The following is a 9,483-nucleotide window of genomic DNA, read 5'->3' as shown; positions in this document are numbered from 1 at the left end:
TTTAAGGTAGACATTTTTAGGCCAAAGTAGCTTTGAACCCAGAGTGAACCTTTGAACCCAGTAACGGCTACAATACAGTTTCAATGGAACTTTCACTGTTTAACATGTAACCCTCACATATTGAAAACAAATGGCTCATATATTTCTGGTCTTCTCTGCGCACCATTTACAAAATCAGCAACTTGCCTAGCTACCCTGTTATTTAACAAAATACATGAACAATGGAGAACCATTGCCGAACATCGTTTGAAGGAGCATTACAAAAACAGCCTCCCTAATCCAATTTATAAGCAGCAGTATTTTATTCATCGTTCTTTCTGCCCTCACACAAAATGTCCACCTGTTTGTCTGTGAAATAACTTTCCCGTTGATCTTCAGAGATTTAAAACATAATCCGCTTCAAATTCCCCTTGAGAATCAAACCCACAACCCTGGCGTCGCAAGCGCCATGTTCTACCAACTGAGCCACACACACAATCTTGCTTCCCTCTGATGTTTTGATGGCACAAATAATCAAGGAAAGATACTTTTGAGATGAAGTCAAAATAGAAACGTGAGCCTCGTCTGCAGAAGTTTAAAATTGGTATCCATGTAGTGAGAATTAAGCATGAGTGTGTGATGGTACACCAATCTAAAGTTGAACATAAGAAAAATCATCAGTTGAAAGGTGTCTCATAAGCCCCTGCTGTACGACTGACAAGAGACTCCTCATTCTAATACAGTAATGAGTATTTTAAAAGGACTGCAACCCCCCCCGCCAACATATGTAGAAACACTCCAAACGTTAGGTTACGTAACAAATCCCACTAAAGATGACAGCAACACTCTGGATAATCAAAGGCTTTATTCAAACATGAAATAAGTACAAACAAAATAAATTTGAGAAATACCAAGATTTTTGCATAAATTTACATTCCAGAGACGACACGTTTTTTGAAATAATTTTAAAACAAATCTAGAAGCAAGCAGCAAAAACAACACAAAACAAGGACAGTGCATGAACCATAACCATGTTTTTCTTCTGTGTAGCTGGCTGCTATGAAGGAGTATGCATCCCATTGCAAATGCATCAAATGGTCGTTGCCACCTAAACGGCTGATATACACTAATAAATTATTAGCATGGGTCTTTGCATTGTGTTGCCCCATTGCCACCTTACCAGAGATCAAACGGTCCTTGCAGTCAAGACTCGCGCTAGGCTACAGAACAGTGCTACAACCCAACATGCTGACAGTACACAGTGGCATCCATTGGTGTCATGCTTCACTACACTGTATATTTCAATAGCGGTTGTAAGCATTGAGAAGACAACTCTTCTCAATGCTACAGGGTTAGCGTGTGTCTTAACCTGGCTAGAGAAACTCCTGTTACTCGGCCCCCTCAGTGTATCATGACATCAAATCAATTCATAAAGGAATGGATGAAGGGCAAAATGCTAATCTTTCCTTTGTTGTAATTATCACTTCAAAGTGTTGTATATAGTTAGATGTGTTAGTGCCACACACCAGCTAGGTGAAGTGAAATGTGTTGTTTTACAGGGTCAGCAATAGCCTGGTCCTTGATCAGATACTAATATCCTAGTCAACGTCTCTGACTATGGTTGTCATGCTAGCAGAGGAGTTGGCTAAAGAAGACACAGGTCTGGGATCAGGCTAGTGTAAGAGTAGGACGACCCACTGATTTAAATACACCTTAGAACAATAAAAAAACATATTAGGATCCTTGCTGATCAAACAGTAGCTTTGCTACCTAGTGCCATGGACAGCAAATAGCAATTACATTAGAATACAATACAACTATAGTAGACAGTTTCCACATAGTGCCGTCTGAGCATCATCTTATGGCAGAGTGGTTCTGATTTACTCTACTCAATATATACATCCTAGTTTATGAAATAGACTACGATGGTGAAACTGAAATGTGAACCCCGACTTAGAAAGGAGAGAAAGCTTTGTCTTTTGATGTAGAAAAACATGCCAATGTGGATGCAAAATCAAATTCAGATATTTATATCTGTGTGCTGAATATTGGTGAACTAAGTTCTTCAAATATATAAAAATAGCTTTAAAAATTCTGACCATTTTTAGTACAGTGTAGCGTTAGATTCATGTAGATTTTAAACATCCGATACAGTGAAGTACAGACTGGTGTAAAAAAGGTCCTCTGCTCCACCTTTCCTCCTCAGAGACATTGCCACTTAACAGAACACAAGTCCTCCACACTCAACTCAATTTGGCAAACAGAACTCACAGAATCTCTTTCATACAGGACAGGGTTAAGGAAGGGCCAGAGGTTGTAAGCATCCAACAACTAACTTTATATAGAATATACTCAGTTGTCACTCATCGTCTTCGTTACAAAGGCCTTTCGTCAATGAACAGAAAAGGGTGAAATGAAAACAAGGTAAAGGATTTAAAAAGGAAACGAGGAGAGTCTATAAACTGTTTGTGTCACATTCTGTAATGCCACAAGGGCAACAACTTTTTTTTTCTTCCCCCCACCAAGAACAAAAGCGAAGACGAAAGCATGACTCATGCTCCGCATTCACCTCCTCACGGACACAACAGAAGCATTACCACAGGTAACAATGCACAAAGGCTCAAACACGCACCAACAGACACCTCTCCCATCTGAGAACGGGACGTACAGTAGAATAGGTGGGTGTTTCCCGAGGCAGCTGCCCGCCATCATAAACCCCGATATAAAAAAAAGGCAAACAGAAAAGGAAACCAAGGAAAATTTCACAGCTCGCGCCACTGACATTTTAAGGACACTTAAAGGAGTTTTGAATTATTTGGGTTGAGCGCCGGGACAAAGCGTTTCACTTTGTACCTCGTCTATGCTGGTTAACAGAGTTGCCAAAGCATGATAATTTTTTAACAAGATACGACTGAAATAAATAACTCAAAACTCTACCAGCGGATGTGAAAAGAAGGCCACCGAATGCTTCTGAGATATGCAAACTCAAACATGACAGCACGTCAAAACCTAACCATGACCCTCGAAGCTTAACCATAACCTGAGCGCAGAAAGGACCGCCGCTGTTAAATGAAGATATCATGGATCAAAATCCTGAACTGAAACACACAAACCTCACCTGCACAAATCCTACTCTTACATGAATGCACCATTTGCTCAAGAGATCTAGTTCTGCATGGATAAAGACCGTATCTCCCGTCAGGAGTTCCGGTTCCTGGATGAAGGCCAAGTTGAGTCAGAAGATGGGGGGCTACTAATGACAAATAGTGCCCTCAATCCCATAATAGCCCAGGTTTCATATGGCAAAAGGCAGGTAACAATACAGGTAGTAAACAGACACCCTTTAGGAGTTCATGGTGAGGTCCCTATTCAATCGAAACCAACGGCCAGGTAAACGGCTAAACTTCATGCCCAACGTTTCCCCATTCATTCTTTTACATATTTGGGTGAGAACATGAATTCTGACATGCACTCTTGCAATGCAAATTGAACAGTACTTGTTTGACTTCCTCATAAACCCGGTTAACAAGTTTGATAGAATCAGGCCCTGAAGCTGGATGAAATAGGAAGTCCTCGCCAAAAGGGACACTTTTTGACCAATTTATACAGTTAAAGCGTTTAACCAGTCGACCATGCCCGACCTACATTAATTACATCCTGAGAAAGAACGACTGAACACAAACGTATCAGGTCATCAAAACAGAACCTCGTTTTTAACAGTTCTAACTCAAGAGATGGTTAAGTTACGGTTTCTTTGTGCGCTTAAGTGGTTGTTTTGGCGAACAGTAAGTTAACTTTTTTTTATGTGGTGAAAAGTGTCACATTGAGAGCAGCCCCCTCACTTAGTTCTCCTCCCTCCATCTCTACAAGGCCTTTCTTGCCCGAGGTGATGTCTTGTCATCAGACTTCAGACCAACACCGTTTGCAGAACCTCCTAACAAAACAAAAAGGAACAAGAACAACATGTCAGAAACATATTTGCGTCAGAGTTACAAATGGCTGGAGGTGGGTGTTTAGAGTGGGCGGCGGTGGGGGACTCACCCCGGGCTGGGTCCTTCTTGTGGGGCTTGCTCTTTGGGCTGATAGCCTTCACCTTGGAAGCCTGGCTCTGGCTGTGCTCCCTCCACTTCTTTAGCTGAAAGTTGATGAATTTCCACATCATCCAAGCCTGGGTGAGGCAAATGGCAGCCAGGCATGTCATCCTGAGTCAGGGAAGGAAACATGAGGACCAGTCATGAGCAGGCTTCTATTCTTTTAGAAAGAGGAAAAGTTCTAACTTGCTCTCAAGGCCCCAATCAGAAGGGGAGAGAGGGCAAATTAAAAAGTGACCTTAAGGAACATGACTTGCCTAACGGTGAGAACATTAAAGTTTCCCTTTGCCAGTGAGAATCCCTGGTTCTCTGCACGGGGCAGTCCGAAGCCGAATGTCAGTACGGAGAGGGTGAGGGTGATGAGGCGTGCGATGACGAAAAGCATTGCCCACAAAGTGAAACTGGGAAAGGAGAATCAGAGGGGGGGGTTACAAGTCACCACGGCAATAGCAGTGACATCTTCTACGGGCTCATGTAAGGAAGGGTTTCCCCGTAACTTTATCCTGGGACAAGTTTTTTTGTTTGTTGCCCTAGCACTATACAGCGGATTCAAATAATCAAAGCTTGATGAGGAGTTTGTTATTGAAGTCAGCTGTGTAGTGCTAGGGTAAAAAATAGGCATGCACCCGGGGGTGGCCCCAGGACAGAGTTTAGGAAACCCTGATGTAAGACACCATCACTACCACGTTATTCAAACCAAAATCAGGGGACACCGACATAGAAGGACAAGCTCCCACTGGATCACACGAGTGAGTTGCTGAAGGATGGTGATAATTTGAATTAAATCCCAAAACCCTGTGTGCAGATTATACTGCCAGTGTAAAATCCATACCCCTTCTGTTTGTTCTCGTCACTGAAATAGAACAGGCGCGAGGCGTGGAACAGGAGCTCCACCAGGGAGTGAGGTACAAGAAGCACCAGGCCCAGCCGGTGGAGGCTAGTGAACACACAGGAAACAGGAAATCAGCACAGCACCAGGTGAAAAATATCAGAACTTCAGATGGCATTTTTTGTCCAGGGATTAACAGCACTGAAATACTCAATATTATTCACATTTGCAGCAGGAAGCACTGACTTTTAAAGACATCCAGATGATTTATGCATATCTACCATAACAGCCTATAACTGATGCATGAAATTATAAGCTGCAGTACTCCAATATTGTTCAGTAGTAGGTGTCCGATCTATTCTATTAGAAAGATTGCATTTGTTTTATTTGGTAAGAACGGCACCACTGCGAGTGCTGCTACCCTAGCGGAAACGATTGAGGACATGGTCAGCCAGCCCCGACAGGGGTACAGGATACATCACATTGAAGCGATTTGCAAATAGTCTTGAACGACCTCCTTCCTTCCCTAGACTCCCGTCGGCCACGCCCGGTGATCAGGAACAGATGTGGGGCGCACTAGAATCAAATCAATGCCCTGTGCTGCCTTTACCCCAGTCTTCCAGACCAGCGGTCTTGAAGGAGAGAGGACAGAGGGCCATTACATAATTGGGCCAAGGTTCAGAAGTCAACTAAACCAGTTAAGAGGTACTACTGATGATTCTACCATCTGCTATTACTACTAAATCTTTCCATAGCCACTTTCCCCAGAACAAATTAGTTTGTCAGACATAACCTGTGTGTGGTAAGTTTAAACGACTGCCTGTATTTTGAGGATAAAGTAAGGAAATGTTTACAACTAACCCCACCCATCTCCCCCACCCAGCACACAAACTCTCGTCGGGATATATGACATAAATGGGATTGTTTTAACAGCGGTATCCCTCTGGCATAGTTTGAATACCTCCCTTGTTGTCCGCATCGTCCCGTCACACTAAACCTGGCCACCTCACACACAGTCACGAGGCGATAAGGGAATATCCACAGCTGCTCACACACACTTCATTGCAATGACGGGAACACCCAGATAGGGAGTGCGTTCACCCCTCTGCCATACCAAACCCTTTCCTCGGATTGAAGAGAGGTTCTGCCGCTTCATTCAATTATTTGGGAAACGGCTCCCTCAAGGCCGTGGAATACAGAAAAGTGCAAACAGAAAAAAAACTTCCAAAACGGCAGCTCCATTCTAATAGCCCAATCACATCCTCTTATCTGACCACTTCACTGAAAAGGACACACTCACTTTAAGACGTAGGCACCGGTGATATGGAAGACGTAAAGGCAAATGTAATAGAGCTGGCGGGGAATGTCCTCCTGAGAAACAAGCAGGACAGAGCCATTATTCATGACTGCTGAATCAGTGTAAGATGAGAATAAAGAATAGGAACTAACTAATATATATTTATATATATATATATATATATATATATATAAGAGAAAACATTGGGGTCACAAGACGTAGCACAATTACAGTATAACAAGATTTATCCTTCCAGGTTTTAAAATAACAGATGGGTCATCTTTAGGACCTAACTCCTGGTGTGATCATGGACGCTTACCTTTCGCACTTTCTGGAAGTACAGCTCAGGAAGGGCGTGGAGCCAGTAGGCCATTTGGCAAATGTAGAAGAACTTCACCTGAAAGCTGCAGAGGACAGGTGACAGGCAGGCAGAGGGAGAGATCAGGTCTATCAATGTAGGGAGGGAGTGGATATGATTGGAAGGTTTGACCATGATAACTTCAATCCCGTAATATATGCATTTTACAAACATGTTATTTGATGGTACATTAAAGTCCATCAATAATAAAAAGGTAATTTGGGAGAAAATATTCAGTTCACAATCTATTCAGTTCACAATCTATTCATACCTGCTTATTCCATTTCCCACAAATTAAAATGCATAGAAATAAGATGCCTCGTAACACGATGACAAATCTGGAAAGGATGGGAAGAGAGAGAGAGACACCTGGCGCTGTGTGTCTAGCTTGAGTAAAATATCCCATTCTTAATAAATATTTCAGGGGAACCTGACATCTAACATGGATTTGTTGAGGCAGCCCAATACAGCAGAAGTGCACTCCCACACACAATACTGGGGCTGCAATGCACCGTGGGAAAGCAAGGCCTGTCCGATGTGCCAACTCAAAAACAGCCGAGCCGTCCCAGAAAACCTGTGTTCGAGAATGCTTGGCAACTCTAAACAAGAACACACAGAACGAGCCGTGATGAATTAGAGGTCTTACCCTGTCCTACTGACATATTGTTGAAATAATGACCGAGCAAGCAGAAGGTGTAAAATGAAATGTAGAAATCCTTACTTACACCATGTGGGTGTGTGGATAGCCCGCCCATAGGAAAGTAGGATTTGTTGCAAATTCCTCCTAACAGATGAAAAGAAGAGAAGGCGTGAGCCAAAGAACAAATACAACGGGATGGAGTGCTCGTCTCGTCACATAATGCTCCCTGGCAGTGCTTCGTTGGCCCTTTTACCGCTGTTAAGATGCTGCAGCCCCAGATGAAGGAGATGAAGTAGAAGGCAGCAAGCTGTCCCGACTCATTGAACTTGCTGTGTTTGGTTTTTGACAGATGCAACCGCCTATTCATTTTCTGAAATCAGAGAGAATTAGGTAGGACATGAGAGGCTGGGAAACGTGTCAGTTATCATTTGTTGCGGGCTGTGTAGTGGATGTGGGGGGATGCTATTCGAATGGCTAAGAGGGTGAGGAGGATAAGGCTGATGAGAGAGAAGGCCAGACCTTATTTTATGACTCACACAGAGAGATGGAAAAGAAAGGGGGGGGGGGGGGCACTCTCGCATACACAGTGACGTATGTATTCTGTGGAGCAACGACCTTTACAGAGGTCCCGCTTTCTCTCTCAGGTCACACACACACACACACACACACACACACACACACACACACACACACACACACACACACACACACACACACACACACACACACACACACACACACAGTGTGTCAGGGTCTGTGTGCATAGCCACTCACGTCAAGAACGTATTCCTGTATTAAGGCGTGGAGTATGACAGCGATGAGCAGGTAGAAGAACACAGTGGCCATGTCTTTAGGGCCGTACTGGTACAGGTTCACTGGCTCAGCCCTCTCATCTGATAACACACAAAGAACAAAAAAACATGGCTCGAGGGAATCAAATACAAGGTATTGGATACAAGTACTAAATAATGTAATAAAAAGGCAAATTATCTTGTTTTAAAAATAGATACAAAAGACAAATGTAAAAACTTACCAAGACCTTGCGTCACATTGTACTGGACAGTGATGAACATGACGGCAAACTTCGCTGTCACCTACAATAAAGGAAGGACATAAGTGTAAATGTGCGTGAGAGTCAACAACAGTACAAATGTGTTAGGCAGAGGTTGGGGTGGATAATGTAAACAATCCATGTATTTTGCTGTAACACGGATAGATGTCAAAGCTAACTGGCTAGCAATCCATTTGGCAATATTAGATCGCCAACTAGGCTGTGTGAAACGCCAGCTGACCAGGCAGCCACTAGCTTGAACAGTGCCCCCCGTGTGCAATCAGTGTGACACATGAGAAGGGAGACGCTAGCGCCCAGCCCCCCTCGTCAACATAGACAATGCTTTTTTTTATACAAAAAGAAGAAGATCTAGCTACTTGCCCTACCTAAGCGAACTTTATACAGCATACATCCCAGGATTTAACACTGTACCTCGAACATCAGGCCGAGGAGAATGACCATAGCCACACACGAAACCATATCGGCGTGATTCTGGATCACGAACTCGTGGCTCAGCACCGCCGGGCTCTTGTTCTTCTTTCGGAAACCCATGGCTGACCGATACAGCTCTCCCTCCCTGCCGCACTTCAGTCACTCGCTGCCCCCCGCTTGCACACAGATGCAAACTCTCCTCTTTTGCTCCCTCCACCACCACCCAGTACAATGGGTAAATTGCAGGTCATGTGTTAGTTAAGAAACGACAACAAAAAAAGATGTGCCAAACACACACGCAATTTGTTCGTAAGTCAGTTAAACGTCAACCAGTATTTTTTTTTGCCAGCTGCACAAATGCTGACGTCTATTTTGTATGGTAATGAGGAAACCGTCAAAATAAAAGCCCGCAATTGAAAACTGCAACGTGGAGAAGTCAATCAAGATGCTGTATTACATTTGAATCAATGTACATTTGTATTGTGCGTATAAGCAAATGTAGGGAGGAATTTACGAAAACAATTATAAACATGCTTCTAAAAACATTTTTTTAAGACCACTATCTAAAAATACAATGTTCAATGTTTAGAGAAACAACTATTCTATGTGCAGAGGTAGAAGTGGGGTACTCAATACAGTAGGTTCTGTAGAATCTATATATTTAGAACACCTACTCATTCAAGGGCTTTTCTTTATTTTACTTCCTTCTACATTGTAGAATAATAGTGAATACATCAAAACTATGAAATAACACATATGGAATCATGAAAAACAGAAAAAGAGATGAAAAACAGCTTCTATCTCAA

General features: G+C 43.0%; 1 protein-coding gene across 1 annotated transcript; it reads right to left on the bottom strand.

Annotated features, from left to right (window-relative positions):
• Positions 1–829: 829 nt before the first annotated feature.
• Positions 830–9,032, bottom strand: LOC124031719 (translocating chain-associated membrane protein 1-like 1). Its single transcript, XM_046343317.1, has 11 exons — positions 8,678–9,032; positions 8,228–8,288; positions 7,969–8,087; positions 7,448–7,564; positions 7,280–7,338; positions 6,516–6,600; positions 6,200–6,270; positions 4,903–5,007; positions 4,328–4,471; positions 4,021–4,181; positions 830–3,913 (listed from the first exon to the last, which is right to left on the bottom strand). Exons 1-11 carry the CDS (start codon positions 8,795–8,797, stop codon positions 3,843–3,845), a joined length of 1,113 nt encoding a protein of 370 aa, XP_046199273.1. The 5' UTR covers positions 8,798–9,032; the 3' UTR covers positions 830–3,842.
• Between the last annotated feature and the right edge of the window lie 451 nt (positions 9,033–9,483).

Source organism: Oncorhynchus gorbuscha, linkage group LG03 (assembly GCF_021184085.1).
Source record: "Oncorhynchus gorbuscha isolate QuinsamMale2020 ecotype Even-year linkage group LG03, OgorEven_v1.0, whole genome shotgun sequence".
Classification (NCBI taxonomy): domain Eukaryota; kingdom Metazoa; phylum Chordata; class Actinopteri; order Salmoniformes; family Salmonidae; genus Oncorhynchus; species Oncorhynchus gorbuscha.
The sequence above is the reverse complement of the archived record's forward strand: the minus strand, read 5'-3'. Positions and strand labels throughout refer to the sequence as shown.

Excerpts from the sequence above, each read along its gene's own strand:
- LOC124031719 (XM_046343317.1), bottom strand. The coding sequence starts at position 8,797 with ATGGGTTTCCGAAAGAAGAACAAGAGCCCGGCGGTGCTGAGCCACGAG. Across the intron at positions 6,271-6,515 it reads ACTTCCAGAAAGTGCGAAAG|GAGGACATTCCCCGCCAGCT; the intron begins GTAAGCGTCCAT and ends CTTGTTTCTCAG. Across the intron at positions 4,472-4,902 it reads GACGAGAACAAACAGAAGGG|TTTCACTTTGTGGGCAATGC; the intron begins GTATGGATTTTA and ends CTCCTTTCCCAG.